This window comes from Episyrphus balteatus, chromosome 1 (genome assembly GCF_945859705.1).
Source record: "Episyrphus balteatus chromosome 1, idEpiBalt1.1, whole genome shotgun sequence".
In the NCBI taxonomy this organism is placed as follows: Eukaryota; Metazoa; Arthropoda; class Insecta; order Diptera; family Syrphidae; genus Episyrphus; species Episyrphus balteatus.
The window spans coordinates 131,528,436-131,549,463 of record NC_079134.1 but is presented as its reverse complement, the minus strand read 5'-3'; the positions used below and the strand labels follow the sequence as shown (position 1 = coordinate 131,549,463).

At 32.9% G+C, this 21,028-nt stretch overlaps 4 protein-coding genes across 5 annotated transcripts; 2 read left to right on the top strand and 2 right to left on the bottom strand.

The window, feature by feature from the left end:
* Positions 1 to 1,349: 1,349 nt before the first annotated feature.
* LOC129905952 (ubiquitin-like-conjugating enzyme ATG10) lies at positions 1,350 to 4,191 on the bottom strand. 2 transcript variants are annotated; one of them, XM_055981578.1, is made up of 4 exons: positions 4,082 to 4,191; positions 2,137 to 2,253; positions 1,845 to 2,079; positions 1,350 to 1,774 (listed from the first exon to the last, which is right to left on the bottom strand). In XM_055981578.1, exons 2-4 carry the CDS (start codon positions 2,233 to 2,235, stop codon positions 1,503 to 1,505), a joined length of 606 nt encoding a protein of 201 aa, XP_055837553.1. In that variant the 5' UTR covers positions 2,236 to 2,253; positions 4,082 to 4,191; the 3' UTR covers positions 1,350 to 1,502. The 2 variants fall into 2 exon arrangements, with proteins under 2 accessions (XP_055837553.1, XP_055837552.1); XM_055981577.1 differs by lacking the exon at positions 4,082 to 4,191 and adding an exon at positions 2,848 to 3,043.
* LOC129905951 (uncharacterized) lies at positions 3,668 to 7,213 on the bottom strand. Its single transcript, XM_055981575.1, has 4 exons — positions 7,051 to 7,213; positions 6,858 to 6,993; positions 6,332 to 6,791; positions 3,668 to 4,577 (listed from the first exon to the last, which is right to left on the bottom strand). Exons 1-4 carry the CDS (start codon positions 7,119 to 7,121, stop codon positions 4,147 to 4,149), a joined length of 1,098 nt encoding a protein of 365 aa, XP_055837550.1. The 5' UTR covers positions 7,122 to 7,213; the 3' UTR covers positions 3,668 to 4,146.
* Positions 7,214 to 9,032: 1,819 nt separating this feature from the next.
* On the top strand, positions 9,033 to 10,718 carry LOC129921269 (selenocysteine-specific elongation factor). Its single transcript, XM_056003012.1, has one exon. The coding sequence runs from the start codon at positions 9,138 to 9,140 to the stop codon at positions 10,698 to 10,700; it is 1,563 nt and encodes a 520-aa protein (XP_055858987.1). The 5' UTR covers positions 9,033 to 9,137; the 3' UTR covers positions 10,701 to 10,718.
* Positions 10,719 to 13,407: 2,689 nt separating this feature from the next.
* Positions 13,408 to 20,898, top strand: LOC129905763 (deoxyribodipyrimidine photo-lyase). The gene is made up of 3 exons (XM_055981322.1): positions 13,408 to 14,636; positions 20,178 to 20,612; positions 20,683 to 20,898. Exons 1-3 carry the CDS (start codon positions 13,547 to 13,549, stop codon positions 20,841 to 20,843), a joined length of 1,686 nt encoding a protein of 561 aa, XP_055837297.1. The 5' UTR covers positions 13,408 to 13,546; the 3' UTR covers positions 20,844 to 20,898.
* The last annotated feature ends 130 nt before the right edge of the window (positions 20,899 to 21,028 follow it).

Sequence of the window (21,028 nt, the reverse complement as noted above, 5' to 3'; positions counted from 1 at the left end):
TAAGCTTTTTTCGAAATAATGACAAAAATGTGTTTTTTAACAGCAAGAATTTGACTTTAAATGGCTGCCATTTTGTATTTACTCACTCAAATACAATGAAATTACATACAACGATAGAAAATATTATAAGGAAGAGAATGTATGTTTATTTTTTGGTCTACGACAATCTGGAGCAAAGATATTAGCTTAGAAGTAAAATATCCCAAAAAATGCATTTTTGTGAATAACTCCGCTAAAAAGAATGATCAGGTGGTGAGAAATTGGGTTTAAGCTTTTTAAATATACCCCTATCGATCCATGAAATAAAAACTGACAGTGCCTCTCTGCGCAAGGTCAAATGACGCTTTGACTGGAGTACTAGTTCTGCCATTTTGTATTTACTCACTCAAATACAATGAAATTACATACAACGATAGAAAATATTATAAGGAAGAGAATGTATGTTTATTTTTTGGTCTACGACAATCTGGAGCAAAGATATTAGCTTAGAAGTAAAATATCCCAAAAAATGCATTTTTGTGAATAACTCCGCTAAAAAGAATGATCAGGTGGTGAGAAATTGGGTTTAAGCCTTTTAAATATACCCCTATCGATCCATGAAATAAAAACTGACAGTGCCTCTCTGCGCAAGGTGAGGCCCTTTTTTCCGACGCTTTGACTGGAGTATAGGTCGGTACTTATTTTGAAAATAAAAAAACTTGTTCTCTCCCAAGGACTAAAATGTTTGGAAATACATATCGTCGGCCTCATAAGGAAAACTCGTAACTTCCAAACTCAAAAAAGTAGAGAGACAAGAGTTTAGTTGGGAAGTAACGTGCTGTGCAAAATTTAGAGCTTTCGAAATGACTTCAAATTTTCTGGGCTGCTCCGCTGACATATTTTCTAAAAAATGGCATTCAAAAGTTAATTTTGAAAAAAAGGTGGAGTTACGAAGTTTTCTTATGAGGCCGACGATATATGGAAAAAATATGCCCAAATTTTCAATGTTTTTACTTAATTCAAACCCATGCCTCCCAGCACATGCCATTTTTTAGGGGAAAGCATAGGGTTTTGTTCTACGAACAGCAAGTTTTAAATTCCAGTTAAGCTATTTGTTCTAAAAATTTGAAACATTAACGTGCTGCTAAAGAACATCAACGCTTCAGCGTGTAAAGCTCCAAGGAAGGAGAGTTCGAAAAACGGCTAGTTGGAAGAGCTTATTGAAAGCGGGATTGATGAACAAAACTGTGTGATGCCATCATAAAGTATTTAAGCGATTTAAAATTTTCTAAGAATTTATTTTAATAAAATTATAGTTTTTGATATTACAGTATAAACTTGGTAATAAAGGCCAAATCTATTAGTTTTTCGTTCTTCACGAAGTTTTATCTCTCGATTTTTTTCAATTCAATAATTCAACAAATTTGGAGGACAGCCTCATAACGACATATGTACCTTGTACCTACTTCTGATAGGTTCTACGTTCAAATTTGATGTAACTTCCTTTCTTTGTTGCTAATTGTCTATTTCTTAAAGGCTAAACCATATTCATTTTTCAAGTTCAACTTTACAAACGGTCCCATAATGCTTAAAAATGTTAAAATCGAGTTTTCACTAACTCCCATTTGTTTCAGAAGTTCAGCAGTCCGGCATGGATGTAATTCCAAAAAAGGCGTAAAGAGGACAGGATGATCTGTTTGTGTTAGAGTTGATAACATAGTTGATCGTGATTTACTATCACCTGAATGATTTTGAAATATTTTCCATGCATCTTCTAGGGTTATTGGTTTTCCATCTGGAAATATAGATATACATACATTTTCAATTTAATGACCTTTTGAATTTATAATTTGTCAAAAACGTACCATTTCTATAACCTTTAAAGTATAAAACTGGAACTTGATAACTTATACTATAGACAACATGGTATTCCATTTCAAATAATTCTTCTTTTATCTTCTGGGCTACTTTTGACGATAAATCTTGATGTATTTCTTCAATTTCAAGATCTTCTATTAGATCAACTTTGTCGCCTATTTCGTCAAGTTGGACATTGATTTTTTGCTTGTATACTAAATATGTATTCCCTTCATTATTGTCCTGAAATGATTGTAATTATATTTTTTTCGCGTTTAGCAATTTATCTATGTATCATGCCTTTTCAACTATACTCCAGTTGTCATCTTGACATGTTTTTGAGAGCTCTATGAACTCATTAACACTTTTTAAAAAATCACACCAGGTAATTGAGCACATTACAATTTTATTTTATTTCTACAAAAAAAAAAAAAATTAAATCACTTTAAAACTAAACATCTTCAAAGAAGAACATAGACAGCGGGTACGTTCAATGAACACAATCCACTTCAAGGGAAAGGACTATCGGAGACTTTAAACTTGCTTTCACGAAGAGTGCCTTGTGTTCATTGAATCAAACTATTGATTTCATGACTAAATTGGCAGAGTAATTTATTATAAATTATTAAATCTGGGTAATCTCTTATAGCCTGTTTTCACTATAATTTCTGTTTTCAGTAGAGCTCAAATGAGACAATTTCGCAAAATTATCTCATTTAGGCCAAATTTATTCACACTCCATTAAATTTAAAGTCGCCATTTAAAAAAGAAAATTTCAAAATTTGTATGCGATTTGACAGGTTTTTCATATTTAATCTAGATTTTAAATATAATGGAGAGTGAATAAATTGGTCCTTAGAATGTAAAATCCTATAAGAATTTTTTTTTTAATTTGAAATTCGAACTGACCTGATTTGCGAAATTATCTCATTTTTGGGTCTAGTGAAAACAGGCTATTGATAAGATATAAAAGATTTTTGGGGTTTAATCAATTTTTCAAATGATGTTTACGTGGAGTTAACAGGTGAAATCGGCTAACGCGATAGTCAATAATTGATAATCAAAATCGACGACATATTCCAATAAGAATCATGTTCATAAGAATGTCTTTTAGTCGCCTCTTACGACAAGCAGACATGCTGTGGGCAAATTCTTAAGCCCTGCCCACAGGGACAGGGACAGTGCAACGATTTTTCTTTGTACAACAGTCAACTAAGTTTTTTTTTTTTTTCTGTGACTAAACTACACTTTCCAGAGGTTTTTTGGTGTATGGAACTCAAATACAAAGATAGAAATATTTTATCTTTTTCCGTTTTTTTTTTTTTTTTTTAATTACCCTTAGTTAACTAGCATGTGTATGAGCACTTTTCACAGCTTTGAGCAACAATTTACAGTGCATACACATGTAAGCTCTACAATGCATTGATTGGCTTTTATAATGTTAACCAACTAAATAATTTAAAAGCAAATTTCAAAATGTTTATTTATTATTGCCGATTTTGAAGTTTCTTTAGTATAGCGACCAGCACTTCAATCAATTCTGAGAAGCTGTTGCATCCAACTTCATACAAACCGAACTGCCCTCAGTCACGGACACAAAGTTGGTTAAGGTCCTCTTAGACGTCGAGCTTTTTTTGGCATCAGTAAGTAACTGTTCGACGGAAAAGGTTACATTCTTCACATTATATATCCTGCACAGTGCACAGGGATGTCAAGACTAGTCATTGCTCTATACAGCTTGTCTCTGCAGTTTTTATACGCGGCTGGGTAAACAGTTTTTTACTTTGCTGTTTAAAAAAAAAAATCATTTGCATGCGTAAAAACGTATAAATTCCTTTTATCACAACTTCTGTACTTTATTGCTTCAATAAAACTAAAAAAAAAATAGTTTATAAACAATGTAATGAAGTATCTTCGCCATTCTACTTGATTTTTACTCATTAATCCGTAAAACTATCAACAGTAATTCTACACAATTGAAATGTATTTTTTAAAAGACATGTATCGCTAAATAATTTACGAGAGGTCACATAAATGATAGGAAGAAGGTAGGTGGGGTTGATTTGTGTGAGTGTGATGTTAGTGATTTTGTCTCGCTAGAGTAGCATTTTTGAACATCTAAAGTTAGAGAGATCTACCTTCGCAGTCTTGTCTTGTCTGCTTTATAAACTCGCAATTATGCCAGGTACAACTAATAACAACACAAAAAAAAACATAACAAACATGGAATACAAACATAAATTACCTAAATCTCATGGCTAAAAAAATTGTGCAAGCTACATATGAGCCGCTAAACCGGCGACATGCTATTTAAGTACTCTCGTCTTGGACGTTTTCAGTTCGACGAATCTGCACAACAGTAACGGTGGAATTTTTGTCATCAAACTTGCAAGTCACTGTAACCTCACTCAGTTGGAATGTGAATATCTGGGAGCCGTATTTAGTTCGAAGATACACTGACCTGGGATCGGCTTCTAAAATGTCAACAATGCACTGCCGACGCACTTGAAGTTCATGAAGCTGGCTTTCGGCTCTTTCGTTGAATAGGACGCTGAGACGATGACCGGACACAATCCAATTGGGCACCTTGACAGCTGTGGGTGGGGGAGAAATGTGATTGGCAAAATTCGGTGGATTGGGTAGAGCTACAGCGCCATTCAATTCCAATTCCGACTCTTCACCGTCTGGCTCTTGACGTGAGTTATAAAAGTCAACTGTGGGTTCACCAACAGAAAGGCGACCTGTTTTATAAAAAAAGGTTGATTGGAGAATAAGTCTTTTAGGGAAGAAAAAATGATCCTGAACTTTGCAGACAATTTGTATACTGAGGTTTGGACAGCCACCAAAGTCGCAAAACTAGTCCGATTTAAAAAAAAATTAAACGGCAATCGCTTTGTATTATCAAAATCTAGGGGTCGACATTTGTTGTTTTTATTTTATTTGTCTTAGGGCCAATTTTTCAATAGTCAGTTAAACAGTCAGTTAGTACTTATTCCTAAGGATAGAGAAAAAATCAATTTTTCAACAAGCAGATATAGCTTATTCCTAAGAATAACTATCTGCTTCTTTCAGAGACGAATAAAAATTATTGTAAGGAATAATCTCAACAAAAATATTGTGTCAGTTGTCAAAGCTGTTTTGAAAGAATTTTGAAAAAAATACAGTGGAACACAAGAAAACAAAAACAATCATGAATAAAAATGACGTTTAATTTTAAATATTTTTAAATTTGACAATTTTGTTTTTGTTATTCTGTAGAATAAGTTATTCTTGATTGAAAAATTCAATGTTTTTATCTGATTGTTTATGAGCCTTATAACTGTATTCGTCGAACAGTTAACTGATTGTTTATTAGAAGATTGAAAAATTGGCTCTTAAAAAAAAAATTTATTTCCAAAAAACGCAAAAAACACAGAAAAAAAAATATTTAAAAAAATTTGGACTTTCGTCACCACTGTAATAATGTACCGATTTTCATAAAATATATGGCAATCGCTTTGCTTTATCAAAATCTAGGGATCATATTTTTTAATTTTTTTGTCTTTAAAAATGAGTTATGGCCAAAAAATATTATGTAGATTTATATTTGGTATAAGGATTCATTTATTTTCAAAAGAAAAAAGCAGAATACAAACTCGTCAGTTGTACGGAAAATAGATTTGGTTCATTATCTCAGCCACCTTTAGTACAAGTCACAATTATAAATGAAATAAGCATCTTCTTTTTGCTGTTTCCTTTTAAAAGGTGATTCAGGGAGTTTAAATGGATCATTTTTTGCACGTAATACAGTGAACCCAATATGTTTTCCGGTGGACTTCTACTTCACCGCAAACTAGACATATTCCAGGGATGTTTAAAGATTTTTTGATGCAATCAGCTTGGAGTTTTTTTCGTAAACTATCTGCATGACAATTGGATATAATATCTTGATTACCCTATAGTATTCTTGAATAAAATACAACACAAAAATCAATTGTAATCATCATTTTGTGTTAAATATTTAACATTTATCTTAAACTTGGAAGTTCTTTTTGAACATAGTTCTGGAAAAACATTAGAAAGTATTAAGGAAAATTTTCGAATAAACATGTCCGTTCTCATCTTACTATTTTGGAAAGCATAGCTTAGTGAAAATCCGTCAATTATTACAATTATTATTTTGTTGCTAGAGCGTAGGAGGTGTCTTTAGGGTAGGAAAAATGATGAGGTAGGAAACTGGGAAAGGAATTGTTTGGAAAGGGAAGGAAGGAATGTTTAGTTCCAGGGACGTGGCCTGATTGCGATGCGCGACATTAAGCTCGCCGGATTTGGGGGGAGGGATCTTGCCCCCGAAACTTAACCTTGGCTACTAACAAAGACATAAATCAGGCTGAGAACCAAAGACAAGAAAAAAAATACCATTTTTGACATAGAAATCCGCGTCCATATTTGGATTTCCCCACTGACAAATTGTCTGCAAAGTTCAGGATCATAGAAAAAAACATATCCAACTCACCCGATTCAATAACATTAGGAGCATCGTAAAAAGGAATGTATGGTTTTATATCTAGAACAGGAGTTCCATCAACCATATCGGTTCCACTAAAAATAATAGTGGAACCCTCTATTTTGTCAATCTCTACCAGTGACAATCCAATCGGACATGGTCTATGCGGAGATCTCGTTGAAAAAACTCCCACTCTTTCGCCCCCAAGTCGAGGAGGAGCAACCTTAGCTTTTGGATGGGAATTATTTTTATGGAAATGATAAATGATCCAAAGGTGGGAGAATTCGTCCAAACCATCCAGGGAATGTTCGGGATTTGTAAATACTTCTGCATTCAATTCGATGACACCCTTAAGTCGAGCACCAATGCTTGATTGTCGGGGTACAGCTCTTTTCTCTGGGAATGATGTTTTTATCACTCCAATTGGACGAAAGCGTGTTGTTGTTGTTTGATCGCATCCGTTTAATTCCTTTATTGTGTTTGTTGATGTTTTATTCTTTTATTTATTTAAATTTTGTTTAAAAATAATATTTACCTGATTTATAGCATCATTACTATTTTTGGTATTTTCTTCATTTTGCCGACATCCTTCGCAACGAAAATCGCGTAGGAGTTTAGATAAATCATCGATATCTTTGCGCTGTACGTGGCTGAGATTTTTCACTTGTTGTCTAGATACAAATTTATATATTCAATTTGTTTTGATTAATTGAAATAAAATATCTTACCGTAACTTATTTATTTCATTTCGTGCAATTGTTAATTGATTTCGTAATGATTCAACATTGTTTTCAAGCATTTTTCTTTATTAGTTTGTTTTTGCGGAAAAATAAAGGACACAAGTTTTTTGGAAAATATTTGTTTGACAGATTAATAATTTTTGCCTTGAGGAAGCCACAAATGTGACAGATGGAAAAAGTTTGAGATGCTTAGGACTTGAGATGAAGCCAGTGAACATAAAACTTAATTTAGACAAGTTCAGACTAATGGCTGATGAAGGAAATACAATTTAAAAGCCAGGGGTCGAATAACCCCACACGATTAAGGCCTAAAGCCTGGTATGCTGCTCGCGCTAAATTTTAGCCGAGATAAAATTCCCATATAAGTTATCGATAATTTCTATGGAATCCATTTTAGCTCGGCTAAAATTTTTCGATAATTTGTATGGGAGCTAAAATTTAGCGCGAGCAGCGTACCAGGCTTAAAGGCTTAACTACATACACCACTTTTTTAAAAAGTACAAAAGTGAAAATATTTTTTTTCTGCTACAATTTGTTTTTTTTTTGCCTGGTACGCAGCTCGCGCTAAATTTTAGCCGAAATGAAATTCCCATACAAGTTATCGATAATTTGTATGGGATCCATTTTAGCTGAGATAAAATTTTTCGATAATTTGTATGGGAGCTAAAATTTAGCGCGAGCAGCGTACCAGGCCTTAGACCCAAAAATAAGCTTTCTGCAACATTTGTTTTAATTTTTCAAGCCGAAAATTTATATAAAAATGCGTTTGAAAATTTTCACTTTTGTACTTTTTCACTTTTTAGCCTGGTACGCTGCTCGCGCTAAATTTTAGCTTCCATACAAATTATCGAAAATTTTTAGCCGAGATAAAATGGATCCCATACAAGTTATAGATAACTTGTATGGGAATTTTATCTCAGCTAAATTTTAGCGCGAGCAGCGTACCAGGCTTTTAAGCCAATATAATTAAGGCTTAACTACATTGGCTCAAAAAGTGAAAAAGTACAAAGTGAAAATTTTCAAACGTATTTTTTTTATAGTTTTTCTGGGTGTACTAAAAATAATTACGCAGAAAGCTTTTTTTTTTGTGTAAAAACAATTTTGTATCCTCTTTCTTGCAAAATAATTTCGCTAGCGAGAATAAACATTTTTTGCTTTTGTACTTTTGCAAAAAGTGGTGAATGTAGTTAAGGCTTTTCTGCTTTCACTTTCACAAGATTTCGTATTACCGAAGCCGCCCGGTGCGGAAGTGATAGAATGATATTTGGCTATGTAAGTGTCAACAATGACATATGTCGGTAAGCAGTTTAGTGTGTTTTCGTGGATCGATAATACAGTTCATCCCGGGGAGTTCACAGATTGAAATTTGATTCGGTTGCGGATCGAGTAGATTCCCGGGGACTGAGTCACTGCGTCTTCTGTAATAGGCATGATTATAGCAAAGTAAAAATTATGAAAATACAAATAAAAACATTCAAGAAAAAACATCAGAAAATAATGGCGTTTTCGATTGGCAGTCCGGAAGCGTCCGGAATCCTTCTGAAAGCGTTTTATTCGTACAAAACTGACAGTTTTGTGTGAATAAAATTTTTTCAGAATGATTCCGGACGCTTCCGGACTGCCAATCGAAAACGCCATAAGTTTAACAGCAAAAACAAAACAAATTTAATTTCGTTCAAGATTTCGTTAACGAAATTTTGTATGGAAAATTTCGTTTTGCATCAGCAGCGTACTAGGCTTTACGAAATAATTTATTTCTCAAATTTGAAGAAAAGTTGCAGTTGAAGTGTTGCATTTGAAAAAAATTGGATTCATGTGATAAACTTGTCCCACAAAATTATTTTGCTCTCTTTCAAAATGACATTGAGCCCTCAGAGTTTTTTCATTGTGGGACGCGCCTATTAAGTTTCTTGCCTGGCACTTCTGTGTACTACAGTTTGAGAAGCATGCACTCATTGATAAATGTCAAATCAGCCATAGATGAATGAAAATTTCCAAATGTCAAATTCAAAATGTAAATAAATAAAAACTAAAAATTAAAAAGTGCACTTATAACAAAAATTAAATAAAAAAGAATGAGTAATTTAAAAATCAACTTCAACATTGGCCTCCTTGGCCATGTAGATTCAGGAAAAACAACTCTCGCTCGAGCCCTCAGTACCATTTCCAGTACAGCTGCTTTCGATAAGAATCCCCAGTCCAAAGAACGTGGAATAACTCTTGATTTAGGTTTCAGTGCTTTGACCATTGAGACACCAAATCATCTCCAATCACTACCATCAATAACAAAGCATATTCAATTCACATTCGTAGATTGTCCTGGACACGCAAGCCTCATTCGCACCATCATTGGTGGTGCCCAAATAATTGATCTAATGATTCTAGTAATTGATGCCCAAAAAGGTATTCAAACACAAACAGCCGAATGCATTGTTATTGGAGAAATTCTACAAAAGAAATTGATTGTAGTCATCAATAAAATCGACATGATTGAAGAATCTAAAAGACAAGATTATCTTGATAAAATGAAAATGAAATTAAAGAAAATTTTGTCCAGAACTATATTCCAAGATGTACCAATTTTTTGTATTTCCGCTTTAAATGGTATTAATTTGAAAGAATTTGTAGAAGACATTAAGACAATTCTACACATTCCTGATAGAGACTATAAGCAACCGCTTCTCATTTACATTGACCACTGTTTTGCCATCAAAGGCCAAGGAACAGTTTGCACAGGAACGATAATTCAAGGTAAAGTTTCTATAAACGATACAATAGAACTTCCTGCTATAAAAGAACAAAGAAAAGTCAAATCAATTCAAATGTTCAAAAGCCCAGTTCAGAGTGCTGGGCAAGGTGATCGCATTGGTCTTTGTGTGACCCAATTTAACTCGAATCAGATGGAAAGAGGAATCATCTGTCAACCGGGTTACTTAAAATTCATTCATGCAGCTGTGATAAAGCTAAACAGAATAGAATATTATAAGTTTCCTTTAAAATCAAAGAGTAAATTGCATGTTACCGTTGGTCATGAAACTGTCATGGCCAAAATTATATTGTTTAAGGACAATTCACTTGATAGGCCATTTGATATCACACAAGAGTATGAATATGTCGAAGAACTTTTACTAGACGAAAAACTAATCACCGATCATTTTGTAATGCTTGAATTTGAGACTCCCATATTGGCTAACGATAGTAGTATATTAATTGCTTCTAAGCTGGACTTGGATGTTCATGCGAATACATGCCGTTTGGCATGTTGGGGTTCTATTGAATGGCTTACTCATTCATCTAATTACAGTACAGAAATTCTTCCAAAATTTAAAATCTATCGGAATAAACTTAAACAGGGTACCATACAGAGAGTGGTTAATGATAATCAGATTATTGTACAAAATCTTTTCAAAAAAGATGGTAATCGAGATGTTTATGTTGGTAAGAGAATCGAGTTGTCAACTGGAGAATGTGGTGTCATAGAGAGTACATTTGGACAGACATCTAAAGTGAAAATAAATTTCCCAGAAGGTCTGCGGGAAGAAACTTTGAATCTATTGAAAACAAAACAGAATACCGTTATGGTGCTTTTGAAATTCAAAAAGTATATATTTAATAAAAAATTGGGAATAATACAATGAAGAAATTTTTTTTTTTTTTCTTTTGAAATCTTTGAAAAGATGGTAATGCAATCTGTCTGTATAGGCAGTAACAGCCTAAACAGATGTGTTTCTTCATTTCAAACTTTGTATTTAGTGTTGTTTGGATGAGTTTGGCTGCTACAGTTTTGATTTTGGACAAGGCCTATTTTTGGATGAAATTTTTGGTTTATTTTTTTCAAAAATCGTTATTAACCATTTTAAAATTTCTGACTTTCTATAACAACTGACTAAATTTTTGAAAGAATTTAATATTTTCAGGGGGGGTCATTTTCATACCTGCAGTATTGTTGCCTGTATTATTATTTTGTATTGAAAAACAGTGTTATTTAATTTATTTTTTTGAAAAATCAACGCAACCAAAAATGTGTTGCATCAAAAAAATGTTATTGCAAATAAAAAATATTTGCATACCTAAAACAAAATTTGTGTGAATTGGAAAAAAAATTCCATCCAAAATTTGCATCAAATATTTTTTTTTTTTAATATTCTTCAAATTCTTACAGTTTTGTCTATTTGACCTTATATTAGGTTCAATTTTATAACTGAAGAAGCTTATGTAAGGTAAATAGTCAAAAATTGTAAGAAATTCGGCGAATATTTAAAAAAAAAATATTTAATGCACACATTTCGCAGTAAATTTATTTTTTAATGCAGATAATTTTTATTTTTACTTGTTTATTTTTCAAATGCAATTTTGCAATATATTTTTATTTGCAATACCTATTTTTTTTTTTCATTAATTTGCAATAATATATTATTTTTAATGGTAATGTTACAATATTTTAATATTTAATGTTTTTTTAACCGTGGTTTTGGATAGAACAAATTTACAAATTTGGATTATGTTTTCAACTCAATCGAAGTGAAATCAGCGGTTTATTTAAAAAAAAGTAATATTTTTTAGTTCATTATTTTGGAATTTGAAAGAAATTTTGCTTTATTTATGGAAGAAAATGGATTTTTTTAGACATTAAAAAATGTTAATCACCAGTGATAATGGAGACTTTAAATATAATTTATACTACGTTTCCCCCTACCCTAAATCCGAGATTTAGCTAAGTAGATTTAGAATAAATCTCGAGAATTATTCTAAATTTACCTCTCTAAATCGTGGATTTAGGTTCACCTACCCTAAATCAAAGATTTTCACCTACCCTCAGTCTAAATCTACTTAGCTAAATCTGAGATTTAGGGTAGGTAGAAACATATACCCCGTTTGTATGGCGATTTGAATCCGAATTGAATCAGGATTTAGGTCTATATTACCTGGATCGAATTGAATCCGGATTTATGGATCCGATCCGACTCGGGGAGTCGGATCGGAACAAATTGAATACTCGAGATATAATTTATGGTGGAAATTGTGTGTGATTGTCTTCTTATTTGAAAATTCACTGTATGTATGTATGTATTATGATATCTAGTTTTACTTGCACTTTGTTTTTGGTTAGATTTTTCTATTTTACTGCAAATATATTAAAAAGAAAAATTGTGTTTCCGATTCTATTTCAATTCGATTCCTCGATCTGGTATAGTCATATACCTGGATCGAAATTTCAATTCAGATTCAATTCGATCTTTAAATCGGTCATAAAAACGGGGTAATAGTATTAGAGTGGATAAAATTGTTTTTAATTAAAGAATTATTTTAGCAAAATTAAATTTATTTGTGTGAAAAAAAACTAAAAAGTGCATTATGGGTTATAATTCATTTTATTTATTCATTATAGTTAAGGGAAGTTTGGTGTCTTAACCATGCGACCGGTAAAATTCTTAAATAAATTTCGAAATTTGACAGTAGCATTACATCCAAACTAATTTAGCCAATTTACTCAAATTTCCGTTCAGAAAATGACGTTGCCTAAATATCTAGTCCCTAATATTTCCTGAACGTGCCCAATAGAAAAAAAATTATCAATTGACAACTGTAATACATAAATGTCTATCAATTGATAAGTTTATCGTTTTCGTTTATCTATCAATTGATATTTTGACAACCGTAATAGGGGCCAAAATAAATCTTAAAATCATCTCATGGCGGGTGGAAACACCATTTTAAATCTCCTTTCCTAAATCCAGATTTAGGTGGTGGAAACGTAGCATGAAAGATGAAGTGAAGACGGTAAAAAGTGAAAAAATCTCAGATTTATGGTGTTTTCGTTTGGTATTGGAACCTATTTTTTAATATTTTTGAAATATAACGTTTTTTATGTAGTTATTGCACGTAGCAAATGTAGGTAGTACATGAAACAAATCAAGCGAGTAGTTTATTCGATTAACTACGCGTAGTTAACCGAGTAGATTACCTGACGTAATCTACTCTGCCATCTCTGGTGGTAGCACCTTCAAGATGTTGTTGTTGTTGTTGTTGTTGTTCAAAGATTATAAAAAAATCAGATGTTTTGGTTAATCTAGTACTATCATCTACTCATGCTCTTCTTCCCGAGTAGATACGATTTGTATTGAATTCGTTGAAAGTGCGTTCCATTGAAAATCGCTAGTAAACTACTAGTAGTACTTTGCCACCTCTCAATGGAACAGGGCTAATTTTACACAAAAAATCTGCAAAGCAAATGGACATTACATACCGTCTCATGTAACCTCTATGTTATAAACTGTTGCATTTATAAACACACTTGGTTTCTCCGGCTGCAAAGTGCAAAGAAAAGAAAATCCGGATACACAAACAAACAAACATGGAGTTTATTTTGTTTTGAGTAGTATTTAGTTGATATTTTTCATCTCATATTTTCGGCATTTAACAAATTGTCTATCTCATTCGTGTTGTTAAATTTATGTAAATTTTTATATTTAAAATAACTTTTATGTCCCTAAATACTCTTAGATTAAAATTAATAAACATATTTAATATCAAAACGTGTACAAAACTAAACCTGCCAACCATCTATTTCACCACAAATTGCAATTTAAATATATCCACTTTTTCCACAATGAAACGCACGGCAAATTCTCAAAGCTCTTCAGTAAAAAAACAAAAAGTTCTTGCCGGATTCCCAGATTCTAAAAAACCAAACAATGAATCTGTTGCCGGTGTAACTCAATTTCTAACAAAAATTCAATCCAATCGCCTTGAAGCTGGCGATAGTATTATTGATTTCCAATTTAAAAAGAAGCGCGTTCGCATTCTTTCAGAAGCTACCGATGTACCTGAAAATGCCGATGCTATTTTATATTGGATGGACAGAGATGCTCGTGTTCAAGATAACTGGGCATTTCTTTTCGCTCAAAAGTTAGCACTCAAAAATGAAATACCTTTGATGGTTTGTGTATGTCCTGGCCCAAAATATCTGTCGCTAAGGCTTTATAAATATATGTTATCGGGCCTCGAAGAGGTCGAAAAAGAGTGTAGAAATTTGAATATTAATTTCCATCTTTTGTTGGGCGAAGCTCCAAAAGAAATACCAAAATTAGTAAAGCAATACAATATTGGAGCGGTTGTGTGTGATTTCTCACCACTTCGCTTGCCAGTTAAGTGGGTAAATGAGGTAAAAGATAGTCTTCCTGCAGAAGTGCCTCTCACTCAAGTTGATGCTCATAATGTGGTCCCAGCTTGGGTAGCATCTGATAAACAAGAGTATGCTGCGCGTACTATTCGTAATAAGATTACTTCGAAATTGGGAATGTTTTTCACTGAGTTTCCACCGCTCATTAAACATCCTCATTCATATAAAACTAAAGCTGAGGAAACTAATTGGAAAGCTGCACTTGACTATGTTGTAAATACATTGAAATGTGATATGAATGTGGATGATGTTGATTGGGCAACACCTGGTTACGTAGGTGGTATGACCCAGTTACTTGATTTTTGTACGAGAAGACTTAAGAACTACGATTCAAAACGCAACGATCCAACACTTGATGTGATTTCCAATCTATCGCCTTGGTATAATTTTGGTAAGTTTAACACTTAATTTTTTAATACTTAGTTTGTATATAAAAAGATTTCTTATTTGTTTATAAACTACTTTTTCAACAATGGATAAATTAACGTGAAAAGGGCCGGTTTTAAGGGGGGGGGGGGGGGGCAGCCTGGGCCGTCGCCCAGGGGCGCAAGGGCGAAAAAAAATTTTCCCAAAAACTAGAAGACATAGAAACATATAGTTTTCACGGTTCGATAAGGAATCAATTGAGGCAGTTTTCTGTCTAAGTAATTTATTTACTAAAATTCGCAGTCTGGACAAAAATAGTATAAAATGAGTTTTAAAAAAATTTTTTTCCCCTATTTTAAACTTTGAAATCGATTATTTCAAAAACTATTGGTAATATTATATTGATTTAAAAATTAGAATCAAATGCACAATTTTGCCTTTTGGAAATGGTATCATTTATTACTGTAAGTGTTGCCGTTGTTTTTTAATAATTTTTTTTTATTTTGATAATTTTTTTTTAGAAAAATGCCCCTCCCACCTAAACGGGGGGAGATAGACCCCCCTCCCAAAGAAAAAAATGTTTGTATTGAGCTCCTCTACAAAAACCCTTCATCAAATCCTGGCGCCCAACTTATCCTACTACGTGCCGAAACAACATTTTTGTTCTATACCTAAAAGTTCCAATTTCTGTATCTGGGTTGAAATCGAAAAATTTTTTTTTCTAAGCCAATGTTGAAGTGATTTTCATAAAAAATACCTCGATCAATTGGGAAATAGATATAGTTTTAGAATATATTTTTTAAATAGCATGTTGTTTTGAAAACATATACTTTAAATTGATGCCGAAGTTGGGCAAATGACAAAAAAAATTGAATTTTTGAACTTTGACATCTTATAAATTCTAAGTGGTTTAACCGAGTTACATGTTTTATACATTGTTAAAAAGGTATATTTATCTTCTATCAGAAACTGTAAAAAAATCGAAAATGGGTAAAAAATTGTCGAAGCTAGAATTTTTTCAATGGGCGAAGGTCCAAAAAACCGTTTTTTGCCCGTAACTCCAGATTTTGGGGGTGTTAGGGGATTTTCAAATACCGTTTCGTATTCAGTGCGACTAGCTCTACAAAACCTGATAGATCTCCGCCCGCGTATATTTTAAAACCTCATTTTTGTAACACCGTGTAATTAAACGCCAAACAATTTCTCCTAGTGAATTTCACCAAACAGAATAGAGTGGAAGCGATTCAAACTTTTTTATTGGATTTCAGAATGAGTGAATCATTGAGTGATTCCATTCGAAAACGACATTTATGTAGTTGAAAAAGATTTTGAAAAATATTGTTCAAATAAACCCAACTGTACCTACTGGATCTACATCTCTTTAAATGTGTTTAAACAAAAAAGTCAGAGATAAAGGTAAACTGCATTAACAAGTATGCTTTTTTCGTGATTTTAAAAAATTGTTTTGAAATGATTTTTTTTTAGAGGCGCCAATTGCAATCTTGCGCAGGGGCGCCGGTAGTGCTTAAATCGGCACTGAACATAAATTCATGAATCTTGTTTGTGACTGAGGCCGTAACTTTCTAAATACTTCATTAATGAAGGTTTTTCATTCAAGGTTTTTATGATACCAGCGCCATGGACGGCGCTACAATCCATTGTGGATTCGGACCACAATTAACAATCTTCTCTATCCAGCTGTAGTCTTTGTCAGCTTCTTCCAATCGCACATCAAGTTGATTGAGGTCCTCTTCCACTTGCGTGCGCCATCTTAAACTAGGGCTTCATCTACTGCGCCTTCACTCTGGGTTGGGGTCAAAACTTTCCGGGTCGGTGCACTATTGTCCATGCCCTCCAAATGATTTATCCATCTCAGGCACTGCACTTCTACTGTCTTGGCTTGGTTAGTGCCCTTGTACAACCCGTATAGTTCGGTGTTGTTCTTTTCCAATCACCATCAATGCATACGGGACCTAAAATCACCCGAAAAACTTTTCTCTCGAAAAAAATTCAAGGTGTTTCATCAGCCTTTGTCAAAGTTCATGTCTCTGCACCACACAGCAGCACTGGGATGATAAGAGTCTTGCATAGGGACACCTTACTTGCCCGAGAGAGGGCTTTGCTGGACAATTGCCTTCTCAAACCAAAGTAGCAACGTAGCAACGGAGGAAAGCAATTCCCTGCTTCAAAAACATATTATATTCAAGCCTTGGATATACGCTTTATATATTGTAGTCAAATCCACAGAAGTATACAAAATTCTTACAACGACTCTAACCGGCAGCATTTGAAGCATTTCAAATATGTGGTCGAAATTTAAATGGATTGGTCATAAGCTGTTGCACATCCGACAAATTGGAGAATAAATTAAGAAATTGATATGAGAAACTAAGAGTGCTGTCGACAGCAAAACAATGAAGAGGATTAGAAGTTATTCCTAAAAGGACATTGACGAAAACAAACCCATCTAGTACAATTTGTATTGAGCAGTTCAAAATATAATCCATTTGATTAGGAAATCGTGGAAACTATGGGTGTTTTCATAAACGTCGGAAATCTGCGTCAGTCCAATCGTCTTTCTGCTTTTCTGCATTAATGAACACACCACTTCTGCAGAATGTTTGCAGGCCTGCGTTGGTACAATTTTCAGCAGTCACTGAGTGTTCATAAACGTCAGAAAAAAAATATAAAAAAATTACCACAGAATGAGTTTTGTTTAGGCAAAAAAATATTTCTTTTTCAGTTCCCGAAAATATTGTTTTTAATAACACGAAAAATTTGTAAACCGTGTTACATTAGGGTGGCTAAAAAAAAAATACTTTCTTCTAAAAAAAAAATAATTAAAACACCGAGTAGTTCACATTTAAAACAAATTATCTATGGAAAAAATATTTTTAATTAGGGTGTTCAAGAAAGTTTTTTTATGCGTTTGAAAAAAAAAAATGATTTTTAGTGCACAGAAAGTTTGCTATAGTAATATTAAATTCATGCTGAATTAATTAAATTGAATTTGGTTGAATTCCAAGCGTAAATGTTAAATATACCATTTTTCTGAGCCCCCTAATTCGAAAATACCTACCCCAATTTTACATTTTATTTCATAAACCATGTTTTACAAACTTTCTCTGCAGTGAAAAATAATTTTTTTTGTAATTAATTAAAAAAAACAAATTTGAACCACCCTAATGGAAATTTTTTTTTCTTCGATAATTTGGTCAAAACAATATCCACGTTGATTTTTTTGGAATTCTTCAAGCAACTGTAGAAAGATAACATTTTTTAGAGCCACCCTAATACGAAAAAAATTAATATAAACTCATTACCTCAAAAAACAAGATTTCGAAATTTTCTGTGTCATTAAAATTTAAATTTTTTGAAAAATGAAAAAAGAAACATTTTTTGCACCACCCTAATTAATATGTTTGCTTTTCATTTTTTTAACAATATTTACATTTATTAACAAAAAAAAAATAAAATCAAGAGTCAAATAAATTTCTCCTTGAGTTCTGCAGCAATAAAATTTTGGCTGCGCAATCTGCCCGATGTTGACGACATACTGACGTTTATGAACAGCAAAACTGCAGTTGGACTAATGTCGAATTCCTTTCAATTTTTTGAATCGCCTCAAAAAAATCGAATTTTTGGTGTCAAAAAGGAACATGAAAACAGACCGAATTCTTTTTGCGATTGTATGTGTGTCATTTGACAACAATTTTTACACGAACGTCAAGCTGAAACCAAAACAATTTCTGCAAAATAAAACCAGAGATTCCTTTGATCAATAATTTTGTTTATTTTCTTCGGTAATATAAATTTATTTTAATCAGAATCAAAGGGAAATTGCAGTTATTACTAAGATCTGAGTGAAGGTGAAGTAGAAAATTATTATTTTGGCCGTATGCTATGGTTTTACAGAGACAAAATTTTCTGACGACAATTACGAGAAGAAAAGTCACAGTAATTTGACTTTTTCACAAGAACTATGCCAGGAAAAATATATTTTGATCGCACATTGTTTTTTTTTTATTTATTTTTTATTTTTCCGCAATAAAAATACGATATTCTATTGAAATTTACTCTTTATTTGAAGTTGGTGTTCTCAAATGAACAAACAACACGAAGAAAACTTTCAGCTTGGTTTGAGAAATGTCAAATGTTCCAAGTGTGTGTGCAAATCCGTGTAAATCTCTCAAAAAAGAGGGATTAAAAAAAATTCGAATTCTGCTTCGTTTGAGGCGAATTTTTTTTCTATGGAACATGATTTTCAGAAAAAATTCGCTTCGAGATCGCCGAAAATTCGATTTTTCAATTGAAAGGAATTCGACATAAGTTAGTCCGATCGCAGATCTGAGTTTATGAACACGACTAACGCAGGCCTAAGTTAGGCAGACGTTTATGAAAACACCCTATATAGTGCAATTGATCGATGGTTGAATGCTTATGAGGACTCACATATTTTAGGGATAAGTTTAACAAAACAGTTTTCTATCAACTCTGAAATATCTCAGAAGAGTTAGATAGATAAAAAAGCTTTCGCAATATTTAGCCCATTATAAGAATTCCTTTGCTTTTCAAGGCAGACTGATTAGCTTTGTAAAGAAGAAAATTTACCTCTCTTACTTTGATTGCCTTTTGCCTCCCTAAACTCTGCGCTGAACTAAAACTTTTTTAAGGTTTTAAATTTTTTTCCTTGTTTAAATTAAATTTCTTTATACTAACAGAACAATGTTCGAAACCATATTAATTGCGCCATTTGTATTTTTAAAAATTCTAAAAATGTAATTGAGTCCAACCCAATTCGCTTTCTCATATAGCAACACAGTTCTTTTAGAAATTTGTTCGTTTACCTGAAGATTGGTGTAAGCAAAAACTTTTTTTTAATTATGTAATGATTGGATTTCCCCTGAGGATTTGAGGTATTTACGGCATATATTTCAGGGTGGAAGGTATGAAATAAGTCAAGCGTATTATTTGATTGACCTTCTACGTCGGGAATTCTAGCGTTCAAATTATAAAAAAGAAAAATAAGGCAGGATGCAAATCTATCAACCATTTTCACTGAACGCAGTAATTTGTTCTGTATAATTAGTGTTGCTTTAATTATTAAGAGCTATGTAGGAATTCCGTCTAATTCTAACCGAGCCCTTGATGTTTAATGCGAAAGCGATTTTTTCTCTCCTGTGTGTTCTAATGATGGTTGTTAGTTTTGGAATTCGTTTAGCTTATCTTTATTAAACTCATTAATTCGGATATTTTCTTCGGATCTCCGCATTGTTCTGAGCAATTTGATTTGCATTTTCAAGAACTGTTCTTATATTCTAGAACTAATCTATATCCGAGGACAATAGCCAAAAGTCATCAATCTTAAATTACTCCGAATAAAGTGCATAATGTCCGTTTCGTTATAGAATTGATAATTTCATTCTGTTCCACACTCGCACTTATTATTTCATTTGTGATTTATATTGAAACCCAATGAAAGTGGCAATTTAAATTTAAATCTTTTCATAATGCTTGCTAATGACTTGTTAATAACTATTATATTTGATTTGTTTTTACTTTTTAGGTCACATATCCGTCCAGAGAAGTGCTCTTGAAATAAGCCGCCTTAAATCAAAGTACAAAGCATCTGTAGAAGCCTATTGTGAAGAATCCATAGTCCGTCGAGAATTAGCCGATAACTTTTGCTTTTACAACGAAAAGTATGACAGTTTACAGGGAATCGCTTCCTGGTCGTTAAAAACCCTAGATGACCATCGTAAGGACAAACGAGAATGGCTTTATACACAAGAAGAATTAGAAACATCAAAAACCCATGATGACCTATGGAATTCGGCACAAATACAGCTTGTAAAGGAGGGCAAAATGCATGGGTTCTTACGCATGTATTGGGCTAAAAAGATACTCGAATGGACTAAGTCACCTGAGGAAGCGCTGAATTTTGCTCTGTTGTTTAATGATAAATACAGTTTAGATGGTTGTGATCCAAATGGATTTGTTGGTAAGTTAAATTTAATGTCATTGTGATTATTTCAATGTGATGTAACTGTTTTTTGTTTTGTTCTTTCTAGGTTGTATGTGGTCAATTGGAGGTATTCATGATCAAGGTTGGGGTGAAAGACCTATTTTTGGTAAAATTCGTTACATGAACTATCAAGGATGCAAGCGTAAATTTGATGTTCCAGCCTTTGTGGCTCGTTATGGAGGAAAGGTTTATAGTAAGAAAAAATGAGACCTGAACTAACATGCCTTAAGAAATAAACAATCTCTCTTTTTTATTAAAACAAGTATTGTTGTTTTATTTAACATAAACTCAGTAGTTGTTCATGTTAAGAAAATCGTTTGGCTAAAGTACTTATTGTTCTGGCTTTATTTTATCACCAATTCTGATGGTCATCGGTGATTGATTTCAGTATT